The 19956-nt window shown below is 38.6% G+C and overlaps 1 protein-coding gene across 4 annotated transcripts; it reads right to left on the bottom strand.

Moving 5' to 3' along the window:
- Positions 1–17: 17 nt before the first annotated feature.
- Positions 18–17784, bottom strand: gnsa (glucosamine (N-acetyl)-6-sulfatase a). 4 transcript variants are annotated; one of them, XM_069904016.1, is made up of 15 exons: positions 17549–17784; positions 17046–17105; positions 16613–16819; positions 13333–13398; positions 12677–12775; positions 10185–10352; positions 9704–9786; positions 9503–9621; positions 8681–8784; positions 6013–6114; positions 5655–5768; positions 4340–4450; positions 3005–3165; positions 2034–2107; positions 18–1402 (listed from the first exon to the last, which is right to left on the bottom strand). In XM_069904016.1, exons 1-14 carry the CDS (start codon positions 17681–17683, stop codon positions 2035–2037), a joined length of 1602 nt encoding a protein of 533 aa, XP_069760117.1. In that variant the 5' UTR covers positions 17684–17784; the 3' UTR covers positions 18–1402; position 2034. The 4 variants fall into 4 exon arrangements, with proteins under 4 accessions (XP_069760117.1, XP_069760116.1, XP_069760118.1 ...); XM_069904015.1 differs by having other exon boundaries at positions 18–912; XM_069904017.1 differs by having other exon boundaries at positions 18–912; positions 5655–5765.
- Positions 17785–19956: the final 2172 nt, after the last annotated feature.

Raw genomic sequence — 19956 nt, 5'->3', positions numbered from 1 at the left:
GAAAAAAAAAACAGAACTTCAAATTGTAAAGTAGTTTATTAAATAACAACAAGGTTTGAATTAAGCCATTATATACACTCAATCTCAAAAATACAATCAAGGGCACTTAAAAATCATCTTTGGAAAAGCAGGAAATCTCACTTTCACATTACAAGTGCCTCAAGTCTGATCTCCAACAATATTGTTCTTACAAATTGTTATCCAAACTGCATAATTCACTTTTTATTTTAAAGTTCTTTTTTTTTTAAGCTTGGGATATAAAATACAGAATTTGAAATCAGAAATGTAATAACAATATGCAAGATATTTTCCGAGCCTCTGTATTGGAGGACAGATTTGCTCTCAATGCATAATTGTTTGCTGCAGATTTGATAGGTATACCAGACAAAAAGACACATTGCATCCTCCAGTATTGCTAGTTACACTATGTTCACATTCAAAACTTCACATTCACATCAAAACTTGGATTTCAAGGCAAGATGAATTGTCAATTATACCATAAACATGCGAGTGAAAACAACTTAGTTGTGGTTTTATTTGTCCTTCCAGACAATTCACATTGCATCAGCATTCCACCCAGAATTATTTTGGATGTACTTTGACAACACAACTACCAAGCAAAACCTTCTGCAACAAAATTAGAAAAAAGGTAAACAAATGTGAAAATATTCTGAGAGTTTATACAATACAAAGTGGTTAGGTTTAAGCCAACATCCGGCAGGCAAAAAATGTACCTTGAAAACCAAAATGCACGTAACCAAGATGGAGGATATTCTGCCATTTGTAAACAATCATTAACCACTTTAATTTCTACATCTTCCTCATGTTCAGCTAGGAAGGAAATTGTGCAAGAGCACAGATCCAGCAGGTTTGATTTCAGACAAAAAGATCCAAAATCTTCAGTGCAACTATCTGAAAGCAATTTTTGTTTTACATTAGCAAAATCACATTTTAGACAAATTTCTAAACCACAGACATTATATTGCTGAACAAGCTTACAAGATTATAAACAAGATATTTATTGATTTTGTTTTTGATCTTAATATTTGAAATAAACTTGATGCATATCCAATGGCTGATCCACAATTTCCCAACACAAAAATCAGACTAGGCAAGCTCGTCTATTAACGGCATTGTAACTGGGAACACAAAGTCCTTTGATTTTCAAGGATGCAAGGAGAGGAAAGAGAAAGTCAGCCAAGAAATCAAGTTTTGAAGCTCAAAACTGTGGACGTAAAGCTAATAAAATTGATAACAAAAACCAGCTGGGTAAGAACAGATAGAGAACTATTAGGCCCAAGATGGACAATTCTAGAGTATTTAACTCTTAAGTATTGAAGTGCATGAACTTAAGATGTGCATTCAGAATGAGATGAATTTACTCCATTCAGATCAGTCAGACCTTTAAAAATGCAAATAGAAAACACATTACTCTTCAGGGTGAAACACTGTGTTCCATTTTGAGAGAGGGAATTAAAAAGGCAATAAATCTCTCTGAACAGAATTTCAGAGAGTTGATCAGTTATCTGCCTCCCAAGTACAAATATCAAGATTATATACCCTCTACAATCTTCCTTATCAATATTCTGCTGTGTAAAACTTGTCCCATTATCCTTAAAATGGTTTGTTCAGGAATCACATGCAAATGGAATTATTAGCACAAGATGTTAATGGTATTCAGAAACTGACTTCACTTGAAAGATCATTCCTCACGCATCAGTGGAAAGGCTGAGGCTGGTAGTTGGCAGATAATTCATGCAAGGAAATCAGAAGCCTTAAATGTCCAATTTGGGTTATAGCTCACACAAACATACATTCCTTTAAGCTAAAAGGCAATAGGTCAGGAAAATAAATTATACTGCTGTGACAGAACCCAAAGTGTTTAAAAACTCCCAAATTGTATTCCAATTTAAAACTAATTTCTGATAGTGTGGGGAAGGGGATTGTGATGGGAAAGAAAAATATCTTCTCAATTGAAATTCAGTCCCCAGAAATAAAAGGTGGTTTAATCAAAAACGTGTTGAAAAACCAACCTCATAAGATTTGGTGGAAAAGCTTGGATACAGCAGGTCCATGATGGAACATTAGTCTAGGGTCAAATCTGTACCTAAAATATAAAAATATTTTATTAAGTTGTATAATCATCCAATACAAAGTACTATTAACATTAGCACAATATGTACCACAAATACCACTAAACTGCATGCAGGGTTTGAGCTGAACCACAAGGCTCTGCACCTCTCAGACAGGCCAGAGGTAGCAGTTAAGTCAAGTAGCATGGCAAGCATCTGCATACATGACAAATACTAGCTATTTTGGTTCATCAAAATTGTCAAGTTTCAATTCATTGGGAACTGCACTGGAAAGCTCCAGATGAACTAAACTGGAGTAGTTTTTAATTCCAGGCATTGTGGCCAAGATGGATACATAAGAGACAAAGTGAAAGACCATGATTGAAGAGCTAAGTAATTTTTTTTTTTAAGTTAGAAAATAGTAAAATTCTAAAGGGTTTCCTCATGGGATCGACAATATTTATTACCAAGGTATAGGAAGACAAGTGGATACCTGGTGAAACTTCACAACAATCAAAAATGAGATGTAAACTGCCCCCAGGCAGAAGCTTCATTGAGAGATCAAATTTCATGCAGAGCGAGAAAAGGAATTTTCTACCACTACTCGGATAATTAGACAAAAAAGTTGATTGTAAAGCTTAGATAATCAATGAGTTGTTACTAAAGTCAAAAATGAAACCCTCAGAGTTGATGAAAGTGCCAAAAAAATTTATTCTTCTCTTGCGTCCCAACATCTGTCAGACGGTCCAAAACTTGGATCCAGACTGATGATTAGACAAGAGCACCAATCCATATACCTGTATATTAAGTAGCAGCTTAGTTTTATCCCTTGCTCTTACTCTCACTTATTTTGTTCTGGTGTTAAAGATAACAAATGCAACATTAGCAATTGAAATGCATTTATTAGGCAATGCACAAACATTCTCTCTTACCTTGGATCATATACCCCAGCCGAATGGCATGTTGATCCAGAACAAGACTGCAACATCATGAGACGATGGTTCATCTTCTCAAGAATTTCTTGATCTATTGTCTTTGCTATATTTATGATCTCAAATGGGTCAGAGGTTAGATTATAGACCTCTACAAAGACCTAAATTCAGAAATGGATAAAAAGCCAAGGAAATAATTTTTATTTTCTTTGCAATAATAGATGCGAATACAAATGGCAATGCAGTACTCCACTGGAATTATGCCCTTTAACTATTACTGATTTGATTCATTTTTATTCACATTAGTTGTTGGAAACTTTTCTTCTAGTCAAATAACTTCATTTTTTTTTAATCCAGAAAGATGACACACGAAACTTCACACGCCACTTGTAGTAAGTTGCAGCTCAAAAGAGGCTGACCTAAAGTAATTCCAGAAACTACTCAAATCTACAAATACTTCTACATGACTACATTTTTATCCAGCTCCCGCCACCCATCATCTCCTCCCTCAACCAGCCAAAATTTGGTCACAATATTGCAATGGCAATTCCTGTCAGTTTATCAATTATAGGACAAATATAGTCCAAATTCAATAAATGCATTTTCTTTTATAAAGCTAAACCAGGTTTATCTGAAAGGCAGCTACTTAGTATACAGAAGAGACTTCACTGGGACAATGTTGCTGTTAAGCCAATGCCAATTCCACCTACAAAAAAAAACAATGCTATCCAATTGCTACAAGGCCTGCTAAATTAAACATTTATATTCTATTTTGTGGCCACCTTACCCTTCACTTCCACAACATGAAACTTCTGCAGATAGATTAGACACTTAAACATTGATTAATTGAGAATGCAACAAGCAGCAATGTCTCATTCATCATGCAGTATCTAACCATAGCAAGACCAACTGTGCTACAAATTAGATAAACTCCAATAATGGTACTGTAGTAAGTTCTACTCTGATGGCCACATGTAATTGCAAACTAACTTCATGTTTGATTGAATTTTTTGTTGTAAACTTCCCCACAAAATCTACTTTAGCGGTGAGAAAAGGTTCATTAGGATCAGTGACATGAAGTTAGTTTGCAACCACATGTGGCCATCAGAGTAGAACTTGCCTCCAAGAAAAGTTGACTATATCTCCAATGTAACTGCACTAATTGCATTATATTTCAACCACAATCCAAGTTAATGTAGCTATTGGAGCCAGTTGCATGACAGAAGTAATCCTTGAATAGTTTAACAGACAAAACAAATGAGGAGAAAGGACCATTAAAGAAATGGCAAGCAACACACCAAAAGGACAACACGAGTGTAGCTCAACTGCACTCACCTCGCGGTCATCAAATTCACAGTACTGAAGGTCAGCTTGGGTAGCAATTGTTCTCACACATGCATAGGTGTTGTTATATGCATCTTCACATACACAGTCAGGAAAACAGTTCTGCAGGAAACAGTTTAATACATCAAGCAGAGTTTACCGGTTACCTCCGTACCCACAGAAGTGACCAGCTGAGTTTCTCCAGCATTGTGTTTTTACCCACAGAAGACCACCATTTGACCTATTAGGTCCAGGCTATCTTCCAGAGAAATCCCATCAGTGCCATGCCTCTTCCCTTAATTTCATGTGGCTGTCAACCTTTCCTCCAGCTCAAAGTCTTACTTGTCCACACGTGGCAAAATACATAACCAACTTTCACCATCAATCATCCACCCCAAAATAAATGCTTAACATGTCAGAGGTTTCATCCATGAAATGATTCAAGGATTGCCTATTCTATGCATATATTACAAAACTCCTTTAAAAACATTAAGGAAAGTTCTTAATGTCTTAGGAGCTCTGCAGTCACTGGTACCTGCAGACAAGCATGATCACAGAAATCCCCCAGGGGGAATAAGTCAAATCAATTCTTTAAAAGTCACTGCAAGAAATATTTTCCATTAGGTGAGATGAGGCAATATAGGCTGATAACAAATACATCTCAATTCCTGACATCAGTAAAATATGAGGTATAGCTTACAAACTGAGTATGTGACATCACTGCATTTGCCACGAGGTAAAAAGCAGCAAACACTCTCAGTCAGGATGTTACAGCAGCAGATGAAATCCAATGGTCCTCCTGTGCACAGGGTTCCATTTTCAACATGGCCAGGGTTTTATTACACAGAACTTTCAAAATAAATTAAAATTAGACATACTACACAGTATAGGCCCTTCTGGCACATGAGCCCATGCACCCCCCCCCCCCCTCAACTCCCCAAATACACCCTAGCAACTTTTGAATGGTGGAAGGAAGCCCATGCAGTGACAGACAAAGCAAGATTTGAACCCAGGACACTGGTGCTGTAACAACATCTCAGAAACTGTGCCATCCCATCACCACCAATCATACTTGGTTTCAGTACAACTGATGATGCAGATTACAACCAAACCCCGATTTACCCATTCAATTTGGTCCAAAAATCTTACACCATTCTCTCCAAAAAAAACTATAGATATCATAAATAAGCTACCCAGAAAAATGTAGGCCTGAAAAATTATGAATGTACAGTTTGTAATTGTTATTTCAATTTCCTGCATTTCAATCACTTTTGAAATTCCCTTCAAATACCATGCAGGCATTGTTTTTAATTCTACAAAAACATACCGTCACTCCTGGCCCTAATAAAGGGCAATTAGGATTACTTGTATTCCGTCCCTCCCCTTGATACTCCACAAGGATATCAGTCCTCCAAGTCACACTTTGTGACACATCATTCTGCTGATAGAAAAAAAGTATAAGTGAGGGTTTCAAATATATTACCACACACAAGTCAATGGCCATAAATGTTCAAGTCGAGATTCACCATCTTCGCATCCTACCATCTGTCAAAAATTATACCCGACTGACAGCAGGTGAACTTACTTATTTATACAGAAGTTACATTTAAATATTATGATTAAAATACTGAACCACCGATTACAATACAATCTAAAATACACATATAGTCAAGACACAAACTTACCAGGAGAGGCAAAATAGACATGCCATCCATTCTAGTCTTATTAATGTCATAGCCAGCGATATCTAATATCGTAGGAGCCAAATCAATATTTGCAACAAGCATCTGGAAAAAAAAATATCAATTTGCCAGAATCTAATTTCCTTTCTCAATGAAGTGCCATAAAGAACTGGTTGCTAAATTCAGAGATCATCAGTAGAAAGTAAATCAGAAAAGTTTCATTTCAATTACATCAATTTTATTTCCCTCCTCACCATATAGTTCATTTGCTTCACTAGGAGACAGATCTTTGAAGAAGAGTTTCTTTGCAGATTTTAAAGATTACTATCCAAGTTGCATGGGAAGCAAGCTCCAGTTATTAAAAACTGCAGCCATAGGATGAGAAAAACACAAATTCACAATGTAGAGATTCAGGAAACGTCTTCATTGAATTTTGAATAAAGAGAATAGCATTATTCAAAATAAAAGGTTCGTTCCATGTGTTTTAATTGGCTTGGTCTCACAGAACTCAGATATTTATTAAACGATCATAAATGTTCATCAAGGTTTATGAACAAGTCGGTCGTTTCAAAAATAAAACCGGATTGTTGAAATAGTGTCTGATCCATTATCTGGGAAATGTGATTGCTCCCATTTACTTTCCTGCTGGATCAGATTTGGTCACTGACCAAATTGCCAAACTTCCGATTGCCTCACAGGCATTGGAAAACTCCCAAACTTTGCATCAAAGAGTTGCTTTGCAGATAATGATTTAGGCTGTGTTGAGATTCTCTCTTTCTCCCCACCCCACAAGAAACAACTGGACTACAGAATGAGAATCTCTGGTTTAAACTAGATCTTGAGAAAAATGAAGTCCCAGACCCAACAGGAATTTAGAAGAGTAAGGGTAGAAAACTTTCATACAGTGCCTGATGTGTCAAATTACCTCAGAAAAATCTCACTGTAAAAAGCTTATTCCTGAATGACAAGGAAAGCAGTGCTTCCTGACAATTCAATCTTACTTTCCAATGCAAATTATTTTCACACTGGTGCTAAACTTTGCTGCTTCACCAGATGCCATAAGCAATAGAAATTTTGTGTTGTGCATTACTGAATTGCACAATCCACATCAATATGCTAAATAGGATGCATCAATTGCGTCAACAAGCTTCCCATATTTTGGTTTGTTTGTTGGATGGAATGCTACTTTCAAGATTCACTATGCAATGCATGAACATAATCCGAGTTGCTGCTTTTTTTTTTAAAGGGAATAAATTATTTGTCTATTACAGGTTGAAAATTACAAGTGGGTGGGGTCAGTGGCTTTGTAGGTGGAGAATCAGCAAGTGTTGGTTGGGCAGATGATCCAGGAATATTTTTTTTTGTCCTCGGCCATCCCATCCCCACCAGCACAATCCTCAACACCCACATCTCAAACAAATGCAATGAAGTCAATGAACACTGAAGCCGAAAAATATTGTGTGGATTAATTGGGTGAAAGGAAGAGTTTGTACCTTCACAAAAAAAGGACCTTACTTTTGTTTGTCACATTATCAAGTCATTGCTTTGAGATTTTAAATCTGTCCAATCAATTTTAAATGCAGTAATAGGTAGCTTCCTTACCACAAGGTGACTAAAATTTGAAGACTCAAATCTAATTAGCAATGGAAACTGAACAACAATTTCAAGACCATCATTAAACTCTAGAATTTATTTTTATTTCCACATTCTTGAAAAAAAAATCTGCATGTTTGGCATCACTGGTGAAGTTAAACCAGGCCTTGGACAATATGGAATAAAGGGCATTGGGCACAGTTGCCTTTAATGCTTGCATGCAATGAGACCAGCATGTGTTATTTGGCAAGGAGGGACTGTTAAACTACACAGAATTTAATGTATGTAGAAAATCAACCAGGGGTTTGCCAAAAAGCTGACATTAAATCAGGTGGGGGAGGGGGGGGGGTAAGAAAAAAAATAATGAACAATGGGTTAAATATTCCAGCCCTACAAATTAAGATGCCTCTGAGAACACATGAGATCAGATAAGCATGAAAAATACATTTAAGAGTTAAATGCTATACATCCTAGCCACACACAACTAATTTCCTAATGAAATTTACAGAAATTGTTTAATGATCTACTAATACTCAAAATTCCTCAATAAGCAAAGCTCTGGGTCCCTGGGGAATTTTGACAGATTTCCCCCCCTCATTGATAAGAGGATCAGCGGAAATGAATAGCTGCATTCCTTTTGAAAAGATCACAAATTTAGAAAACTTGGCAACCTTATCTAGAACATATAGGCCTTTTACTGATGCAACTATAGGGATGTGATCATTTATGGCTAGCCAGTAGAGAATATAAAATTGTGATAATATCATGTCTGTGTTTCACTGTGCACAATGACGATGGGATTTTTTTCCCTCTTTTTCTTTGTTTAATTGGGTTTACAGAGAAAGGGTAGGAAAGTGGGGATTTTGTGGCATTTTATGTTTTATATAATTGTTAAATATTCTTAAAGATAAAAAAATAAATTATAAAATATTAATTGCAAACAATCATTTTATGAAGATTACTTTGGCTTCTGAAACATCTTAGATTTAACCAAACTAAAGTATATTCTGCCAACATTTCACATTGAATGTGGAACATCCCATTGTTTTTGGGGTTGAAATCAATCTGCAGCACATACCTTATTACTAGTTTTAGATTTGATTCTAGGTCCTCGCACGAGCAATGGCACTTTAATATCAAATTCATACAGCTGTCGTTTGTCAATTGGCAGAGAAAATTGACCTAAAATACATTTAAAACACGATGATACTATACAGAGAACTCAATTAAATCCAAATTTATCACTTCAGCTAGTTTTAATTTTATGCCAATAAATATTTCAGAATAATTGTGTCCTGATCCAACGAAAAAAAACTCTAAACAGTGTCTTTCCCTCATACAGATTCCGTTCGTCTTGAAATAAAAGGAGAAACGCTGCAAGTGCTCAAGATTTATGTTATCTTCCAATTTCATTTCTCACCAAGTGAGATGCTGTCCAGTTAGTTACATCAAGCATTTATAAATGTTAAAGCATTATGGTTTTAACGTTCAGAAATAAAACGGCAGAAGAATACTGAAGAAATAGCAGAGGACCATTAATCCCAGGAACAATACAGAATTCTACCCCCTTCATTTAGAGTTGTAGATAATGGAACTGTGTGATCCATGATGACCTGGTAAAATTGTGTTACTTCCCTTCTAACCAAGAAAATTCAATTGTATGAAGAGAACATTTCAAATGCAATTGTACAGAAATAGAACTCCTTGAGGTCAACCCCAATGTAAATTTCTAGGGTATAAAGATGCAATAAATAATATCACATTCCATTTAAAAATTAACCAATCTTTGCATTTGTTTTTCATTCAATATACAAGGATATACGTGTATGGTTTTTAATCCTATCCTTCAAGAGGATTCCAAAGCAAATACATCTAGTCGAACAAAGTTCTTACTGTTTACCTGTATGGTAGCCATTATCCGATGTAAAGAAAATATAGGTGTTCTCGAGCTCCTTCACTGCATCTAGCTTCTTAACTATTTTTTCTACAAGATCATCCACTGACAATAATGTTTGCCATCTGAAAAGGAGAAAATAAATCACCTAGGATTAAGAAAGTATTTGCAAATATTCAAAGATAGAAATAAGAGAAGGGACTATACCTTTTCCGAAAAGCATTATCCAGAAAATTAATTGAAGTGTTGGTCATAGGAGTCTTTGCTTGCCTTATCAGCCAATGTTTATCCTTTTGAAAGTTCAATTTGAAGAGTTCAAAGTTAAAGATATGACTGGTTAAACAAATTATTTCTAAACACCATGTGGCATGCAAATTCAAACATAGAGCTTCCCCATCTCCCTTAATACTACACAAAGTATCCATAGTTAAGCTTCTACAGGGGCTTCCACCAATGTTTTAGCCAACTCCATCAAAACATTTATTAAAACTAATACTTTTCTTTCAGCTATCATATGTTCACGTGGCAGAAAGCATATTGAAATATCAAGTATTAATTACTTCACAAGCTAGAAACTAAACAACTGGCTTTGGAGTTAACATTATGCAATATATTAAAGTTGGTCAAATCTGGAACCAAAAATAAATGGACATTTTAATGATAAAAATCAATATTTAACATTTATTACCTTTCCATGTATATTAAAATTATTATTCCTTGGCGCTTTAACATTCAAAAAAAAATTTTCATATTGTGGGGCAGCAGTCCAAGGGGAGTGTGGTGCTGGAGTTGAGACCATCATGAAGAAAGGCACATACTTGGGTCTTTTTTCCAAAAACTCCAATGAAATATTTGACTACGAAATTTAAAAAAAATGCACAAATTTAAGTATGCTAACTGAAGTACCAATAATTTTAAAAGTGCCTGCAAGTATAAAAATATTATGTAAATAGATGATATACAATGGACTCACTCCATTAAACTAAGATTAACCATATATCTCAAATTTAATTTAGTTAATCTCCAAGCTACTTGTGCTTGAATATTGCACAGATTTGGTCCGAGTTCATTGAATGACATATCAACTGATTAATAATCTTAGATCACTTGTTTATCCGCTTGTTGAATGTGATAAAATACAAGCCAAAGCAGCGGGGAAAGAAAGGCAGGATAGTGATGGACGCATCACATCATCAAGGACCCAATAGTTCTCAACCTTTTTCCACCCACGTACCGCCTTAAGCATTAACTTACGAATCACAGAGCACCTATGGCATAGGAAATAATTAAAGTGGTATGTGAGTGGAAAGAAAAAGATTGAGAACCACTGAATTCTAGGTACAAATTAAAAGCATAGGAAGCAAATATATCAGATTGGAAAACTTTAAAAGAATTCATTCTGATCAACTGAAGGATTTGCCTAATGGAATCTTTCACTGTTTTCTCCAATTGAGATCCTTCCTGAGGGAAAAATGGGGCCTCACAATAACCCCAGCTGAAGGGAACAAGATGGTAAAGTTAATTTGATTGGGAGACGCTCCAAAATTTATATCCAGGATACTTTCTTCTTCAAAATGAGGGCCCAAAACTAGAGGAATTAGGGGATATGGGGAGAAGGCAGGTAGGTGGAGTTAGGTCATAAATTAGATCAGCCATGATCGTATTGAATGGCGGAGCAGGCTCGATGGGCCATTTTTGGCTACTCCTGTTCCTACTTCCTATGTTCCTACGTCAAGAGAGAGGTGGGAGTCAGACTTGGGAATAACGATTAATGAAGAGTGTTAGTCAGATTTGTGCATGATATCAGTGATCAATGCCAGATTTAGATTAGTACAATTTCTTACACCAATTATATACCTCACACCACAAAAAGAAAACCAAAGAAATTGGAAATGTGCCTCAGGTGTGGGTTAGAAATTGGTACTTTTATACACCTCACATGACCTGCAAGGTGAGACACTTTTGGCTTGCTTTATCTAAGATTACAGGGTAGACTTCCCGCTGGACCCAGAGTGGTATTTACTGGTAAATCTAGTGGATGTGGGCAGAAAATTAACAAAATTCCAACTTAAATTTGTAGATATTGCCCTGTCAGTTGCGAAAAAAAAAGTATTGTGATGACTTGGAAGTCCGACTCCCCCCCACTCATCACTCGATGCTCCACAGAGATGCACAACTATGTGCCCGTGGATAAGAGTAAGAAACAAATATGACACTTTTGCCAAAATATGGCAACCTTAACTCTAGCACTTTGGTGCCCAGTTATAACAGCTCACAGATTTTAAAATTGGACAAAATATACAAAAGCTGCAGCAGTGAAATATCTCAGAGTGAAAGTAGATTAGAAAAACTGGCAGTATGCTGAAGTTTTCTTTTCTACCTCGAGTTGTTTTGTTTTCTTTTGATGTTTAGAAAAGGTCGGGGAATTACATTGTACTTGAATCTCAGAAACAATGTACTAAAAAAATCTGTAAATACGTTAAAAATGACTTTTCAAAAGTAGCACCATGCTAATTTTGAAAAACAAAAATAAAATTTTAAAAATTCATTCTGAATTCCAGTGTCAGATTATGATAATGGAGTGAAACAATATAATCTGCAGACAACATGATTGTAGTAGCACACAAATGATGGAGGAACTCAGCCGGTAATGGATTCAAGCTCCAAGATTTAGCAGATATCCTGGAATATCGTAAAGGGAGTGCTGTATTAAGGCTGCTCCCTTTCTAATAGATCCCATCAACTTCAAATATCCCCAGTGACAATAAAAATAAACAAAAATCATTCTCTCCAGTTATCATCCAAAACCAATTAATTAATTTTATTGCCATTGTTGGAACTTACCCAATGTTACCTAGTTGCCATATGTACTACATTGCAACAGTCCTTGGGAAATATGGCACCATAGGACAATGAAAAGGTGGTTACTGCCTGATCATGCAAGTCATCTATCTGGGCACAGACTGGGTATATATTGAAATATTGTTCCAAACAAATCATTTGCTCAACAATGGATTGAAAGACTGAATCTTGGAAGACAACACAATCAAGGAAGACCACGCAACCAGTTTTTGCATGCATTCTACTTGGCCTCAACAGGAAACTTGCAAGCAATATACAAATTTCTATTCAAATTCGTGCACTTCATTCTCTGTAAACAAATCAACAGAAATTACTTACTAGCAAATCAGTTAGGTAATCTAGGCTGTAGTTCTGACCGTGATACTGTGGTTTTCCATTAACAGAAAGCGTGTAGTTGTAATATTTGGAATTTTTCACCTGACAACAGAAAGGTGAAAATTGTTATCTTGGCGATTACACTCCAGCAAATACCAGCCAAAATTAAACAATGATACACCAAAATATCCAACTGATGGGTTTCAATCAAATTCTTAACATTCCCATTTCTTGTGAAATTTTGAAATAAATTTCTCTTCCAATTCCACAGTTTTTTTAAAAAGTGAAAGATTTGTATTACTATTGACTCATTGAAACATCTAGGACAAGATTGATTATTTGGAATGCAAATTGCACACAATTCCATTATATTTGGACATGCAGCCAGTAACGGGCCCTTTCAGCCACAAGCAAATGTTGGCTTAATACACACCATTAACCTACAACCATTGTAGGTTTTGCAAGGGTGGGAAGAAACCAGATCACTCTGGAACGTACAATGTCAGATTCAAACCTGGGTCACTGGCACAGAAATAGCAATGCACTAATCATTACACAAACCATGTTCCCTCTGTCTGTACCCAGAATGGTTAATCTACAGACAAGAAAATTACATTTATGCAGTGGTTTTGCAGACAAAACTCTTTATAAATACCTACCAGAGCATACCAGTGATCCCAACCTGGTGGAACATGTTCAACTCCACCTGCAAGCTCAGATCCATACTGTGGAAGAAGCAATGGACAATTAATTCTTAAGGTACAATTCTATTTACAGTTCAACAGTTCAGCTTGAAACAAACTATTAGCTGAAAACAGCAAGAACCTGAAAACATCTTGAAAATAGAAGACAGTTTCAATAAAATCTGGGGCTCTTCAGCAGATTATTTAATGGAAGTTATTTCTAGCCATCTCTTCTACCAGAGAAAACCATGCAGTAGCAGAGAAAAAAAATTATCCAAGGATAGACATGCAGACATCAGCTTTAACAAAATAAAATTGCACTTCACTGTAATAGAAAATACCGCATCAAGATTTATTTGACTTGCCGCACAGCTACTCGATAAAAGTTAATGAACTTTTCAATGCAATTGCTCCATTTTTAGAGTATCATACCTTATGGAGATATGGAGACATGGCAAGGTCAGCAAAAGAAACAAACTATGGGATGTGATTAAATTTCCTAAAAAAAAGCACCAAGGAGCAGAATGTGGACTTCAGGAGGTGGAAATTAGGATAACACAAACCAGTCTTCATAGAGGGGAGTCCGCAGTGGAAAGGGTTAATAACTTCACATTCCCAAATGTAACATCTCTGAAGATCTGATCTGGGGTCTCTATGTCAATGCAACCATGTAGATGGCTTGCCAGCAGCTATAGAGATTCACCAAAAACTCGGGCAAATCTCTACAGGTGGAGAGCATTCTGACTGATGCATCACTCTCTGGTATGGAGATGCCAATGCAGAGGACAGGACAAAAAGACTAGAGTTTTAAACTCAGCACCATCATGGGCATCACCCTTCACTCCCTGAAGGGCATCTAAAAGAGGCAGCATCTTAAGAAATCAGTCTCTATCCTCAAGGACCCTCACCACCCTCATGCCCACTTCACACTGCCATTTGCGAAACAAGGAAGTAGAGGAGCCCAAGCACCTAACAGCACAAAGACAGCTTCTTCCCCTCTCCCATCAGATTTCTGAATGGACAATGAATCACAGACACTACCTCACTTCCCCTTCTTTTGGGCAATTTATTTTTAAATAAAAGTTATAGCAACGTTTGCACAGCAATACTGCTGAAAAACAATGAATATTGCGACATATTCATGACAAGTTGTGATTCTCACATTTTAAAACTATATAAATACACTAGTTTTGCCACATTATTTGGCCTGAGCACCTCTGTATATTCAAGTTTTCACAAAGTGAAAAACACTGGGGAGAAACTTAAATGCCAATCAGAATTCATAATAATAAACTTTTTTTTAATAACACATTTGCAACAATTTTTGTGCCTTTTCTTCTAAAGCCTCACTTCCCACAAGATGTAGGAACAGAATCACATCATTCAAATTATGCCTGATGCATTTTCCTTTCAACCTTTTGCTCCTCCCTTCTCCCCACAACTTTTGACATCTTACTCATCAAGATCCCATGAACTTTAAATATACCCAGTGATAGCCTCCACCGCTGACGGCAGGAAAAATATTTATGCCCCCGGCTGAAGAAATGTCTCCTCATTATTGAGACTGTGCTCACTTGTCTTAGATTCTACCACTACCAGAAACATTTCCTCTATCCAGCCCTTTCAATAGTTAGGAGGATTTACCCTCATCCTTCTAAACTCCAGCGAAAACAGGCTCAGAGGCATCAAACGCTCCTCACGTTAGCCCTCTAATTCCTGGGATCATTCTCGTAAACTTCCTTTGGACCCTCTCCAATGCCAGCATTACTTCCTTAGATGTGGGACCCAGAATCATCCACAATACTATCAAAAAGCCTCAGCATTGCATCCTTGCTTTTATATTTTAGTCAAAATAAATGTGAACATTGCATTTGCCTTCCTGACAAAACTTGCAAACTAATCTTTAGGGAATCTACACGGACTTAAAAAATCCCTTTGCAGCTCTGCTTTCTGAATTCTTTGTTTCTTGGTCTTTATCCCTCTACCAAAGTGCATGACCTTACACTTCATTTCCTCAGCACTTCTTTTAAAAATCTGAGATACACTGCAGACTCTATATCTTCAACACTACCCATACCTATCCTTTCACCCATCATAACCTTGGCCACAAGGTCATTAAATACATCATCTAAATTATTTACACATAACATGAAAAGTTGCAGACCCAACAGCAACCCGTGTGGGACACCACTAATCACAGGAAGCCTGCCAGAAAAGGCCCTTTTAATCTTTTTGCCTAATGCCAGGCAATTTTCTATCCATGCTAGTATCTTTCTTCTAACACCACAGGCCTCTATCTTGTTTAGCAGCCTTACATGTAGCACCTTGATAAAGGTCAGAAAATCCAAGTAACCAATATCCACCGACTCTCCTTTGTTTTTTCTGGTTGATACTTCTTCAAAATAAGTCAGATTTGTCAAACAAGGTCACCGCTTAAGAAAACCATGCTGAGCAGCCCATTTTACCTTTCATTTCTAGTATTCTGAAATCCATCTTGCCAACCACTGAAGGATAACCAGTCTAGAATTTCCTGTCTCTTGCCTCTCTTCCTTCTTGAAGGCTGGAGTTACATTTGCAATTTTCCAGTCATCCTAACATTTCTTGAATGTTCTCTAACATATTTACACTCTTCAGCTACCTCCCACATAACCCTGAAGTAGTCCAGAGTCCAAGTGACTTCCCAAACACCTTCCCCTAGCAATGAGAACCGTACTCACTTCTACCCCGACCCTCTCAAATTTCTGGCACACTTGCATCTTCCAGTGAAGACGGACCCAAAATACCTTTTCAGATGATCTACTCGACTTAGCAGTCGTGCTGGTCTTATTTTGAAAATAATTTTTAAACTTGTAAATGACACTCCATGTAATCCACAAGATCTCAGTTTTTTTTTTGTAGAAGCCAATTCCTGCCATTTAAACCAGTGCCACCCACTTACACCCAAATTAACCGATGTTTAAATTATCCATATAGTTTGCACGGTGGGAGAAAACCACGCAGACACAGGGAAAACAAACACCTTACAGATGGCAAACACTTGTTCAAAATGCTTTAATAAGAACAGAATAGGAGTAGGCCATCCAGCCCATCAAGCCTGCTCCACCATTCAAATGTAATTAATGACAGATGATTTAATGACAGGCTCATCCTCACCTACCCACCTTTCCACCACCCCCCCCCCCACACAGTATACATTAATATGTAGAAATCTAATTAGAGTCAATAAAATTGCTACCACACAAAAATAGAACTTTACCTCATTCAAATATTTTCCAGCAAAAAATGTTCGATATCCACAGTGATTATTGAGGAGAGCTGCAAACGTGTTTGGCTCTTGAGTTTTTTGCCATGCTTTACTACTGCAGTTTCCATCCAGTGTATTGTTGAATACTCGATGATTGTGCGGATACTTCCCAGTCAGGATGCTGGATCTACTGGGACAGCACAGAGGGCTAGCCACATACTGAACAGACAAAACAAGAAAATACATTTCAGAGATATTTCAAAGTTATATTCCCAGGTTATAGAAAGCAATTAATTTCACTTTGGAAGAGATATTATAAATATTTTAAAACATTTCATTCATGAATTTAGAACACCATGTAATCCATCAGGTAAGCAGAAGACAAATCAGGTTCCTAGACCTCTTATCAAATTGAACATCAATGCCATGAATAAAAACAACTCACCACATTAGTAAAGGTAACTCCAAGGTCTCCAATAAGTTTCTTAGTTTTTTTCAATGGTGTCTAAATGGGGAAAATAGTCAAAGCGTACTCAGTTATACTCTATGCAGCCTCCAGTCTTGCAATATACATTCTACAAGGTAAAACGGAGAAAATGCAGTGATTGAACCCCAAATTGCAACATTAAAGTCACAAGCAAGAGGCAGGGAACTGGAATACACGTTTGGCCTCATAGGCACTACACTAATCTTTAATTAAAACAGAAAATGTTGGGAACACTTTGCAGGTCAAGGAGCAACAGGGGAGGGAAGAAAGTCGGAAGCTGTTGCTCTGTGCTCCCAGGTTGGTTTTCTTTTTAAATAATGTTTAAAATCCAGGCCAAATACTGCCAGCAGGCCTGGACGTTTTGATGAACACCACCAGGCTTGGTGATACTGGCACCGCTCTATTTCCCCTTTAAAGCAGACCCACAGCGACCGGTCCCTTCCCTCGGCCACCGCACCTACCATTCCGCCCAGAAGAACGTCCTGGTCGTCGGTCAGGATCAAGACGACGTTGGGCTTCTTCGAACCGACCAGCGATAGAGCAGCAGAGAGCCACAAGAGCAGGACGGCGGAACACGCTGTGGTCAGTGCAGCCATCGCGCAGCCCCGGGTCGCTTCCCACTGCTGTCCCCGGTCCCAACACCTCCAGCGGGAGCTACGCACTCTCGGCTCTCCGCAATGATTCACCAGTCACATGCGCCGTCAGCTGATCGCAGCCCTTGGCCAGACCGTTCCAACTGCGCGTCCTCGGGGCAATGATCCTTTCTATTCAGGATGCCACTTTGGGCATGCACTAAGTTGGCTGCGGTGCTTTCCTCCTGGATGCAATTTCACGGACAATTTGCTGGTGGCAACTTGCGAGGGGTGGGGAGAAAAACAACTGTTGCCATCCAGTGAGATGCGAAGCAGAGTCCCCAAGATTTGCAATAAGCTCACGCACCAATGGTTTATCCCAGAATCATTTCTGTAAGTGTACAAAGTAATTATTGGTGAACAAATCGCTGAGTTGACAGAGAAAAATGGAAGGGTTGTTAGTAATAATGCAAAATTATGAAAAGGGGGATAATAAAATTTCTCAGAAACTCCAAATATAACATATAACATCCATATCACCATTTACAGCACAGAAACAGCCCGACTAGTCCGTGCGGAACATCTCCCACCTAGTCCCACTGATCTGCATTCAGCCCATAACCCTCCACACCTCTCCCATCCATATACCTATCCAACTTTCTCTTGAATATTCACATCACTCTCGCTTCTACCACCTCTGCTAGTAGTTCATTCCACATCCCCACCACCCTCTGCATGAAGAAATTTCCCCTAACCTTTTCCCCTTTTACTCTCTTCTTGTTTGAATCTCCCCTTCTTCTTTTCTTTGGCTTGGCTTCGCGGTCGAAGATTTATGGAGGGGGTAAAAGTCCACGTCTGCAGGCTCGATTGTGGCTGACAAGTCCGATGCGGGACAGGCAGACACGGTTGCAGCGGTTGCAGGGGGAAATTGGTGGGTTGGGTGTTGGGTTTTTCCTCCTTTGTCTTTTGTCAGTGAGGTGGGCTCTGCGGTCTTCTTCAAAGGAGGTTGCTGCCCTCCGAACTGTGAGGCGCCAAGATGCACGGTTTGAGGCGAGATCAGCGCACTGGCGGTGGTCAATGTGGCAGGCACCAAGAGATTTCTTTAGACAGTCCTTGTAACTCTTCTTTGGTGCACCTCTGTCACAGTGGCCAGTGGAGAGCTCGCCATATAACATGATCTTGGGAAGGCGATGGTCCTCCATTCTGGAGACGTGACCCACCCAGCGCAGCTGGATCTTCAGCAACGTGGACTCGATGCTGTCGGCCTCTGCCATCTCAAGTACTTCGATGTTAGGGATGAAGTCGCTCCAATTAATTTTGAGGATGGAGCGGAGACAACGCTGGTGGAAGTGTTCTAGGAGCCGTAGGTGATGCCGGTAGAGGACCCATGATTCAGAGCCGAGCAGGAGTGTGGGAATGACAATGGCTCTGTATACGCTTATCTTTGTGAGGTTTTTCAGTTGGTTGTTTTTCCAGACTCTTTTGTGTAGTCTTCCAAAGGCGCTATTTGCCTTGGAGAGTCTGTTGTCTATCTCGTTGTCGATCCTTGTATCTGATGAAATGGTGCAGCCGAGATAGGTAAACTGGTTGACCGTTTTGAGTTTTGTGTGCCCAATGGAGATGTGGGGGGGGCTGGTAGTCATGGTGGGGAGCTGGCTGATGGAGGACCTCCATTTTCTTCAGGCTGACTTCCAGGCCAAACATTTTGGCAGTTTCTACAAAACAGGACATCAAGCACTGAAGAGCTAGCTCTGAATGGGCAACTAAAGCGGCATCGTCTGCAAAGAGTAGTTCACGGACAAGTTTCTCTTGTGTCTTGGTGTGAGCTTGCAGGCGCCTCAGATTGAAGAGACTGCCATCCGTGCGGTACCGGATGTAAACAGCGTCTTCATTGTTGAGGTCTTTCATGGCTTGGTTCAGCATCATGCTGAAGAAGATTGAAAAGAGGGTTGGTGCGAGAACACAGCCTTGCTTCACGCCATTGTTAATGGAGAAGGGTTCAGAGAGCTCATTGCTGTATCTGACCTGACCTTGTTGGTTTTCGTGCAGTTGGATAATCATGTTGAGGAACTTTGGGGGGCATCCGATGCGCTCTAGTATTTGCCAAAGCCCTTTCCTGCTCATGGTGTCGAAGGCTTTGGTGAGATCAACAAAGGTGATGGCAAAGAAGTGAGCTGCCCACCAGGCTCACCTTACAAAGCTGTCCTGTCCAGAGAAGAAACAAGCCATCCGTCGCGCATGCAGCCATCTTCAGCGCAAACTCCGGGAGATCCAAAATGAGTGGTGAACTAGCCTCG

This window comes from Narcine bancroftii, chromosome 11 (genome assembly GCF_036971445.1).
Source record: "Narcine bancroftii isolate sNarBan1 chromosome 11, sNarBan1.hap1, whole genome shotgun sequence".
NCBI lineage: Eukaryota > Metazoa > Chordata > Chondrichthyes > Torpediniformes > Narcinidae > Narcine > Narcine bancroftii.
This window is presented reverse-complemented; position numbering and strand designations above follow the sequence as displayed.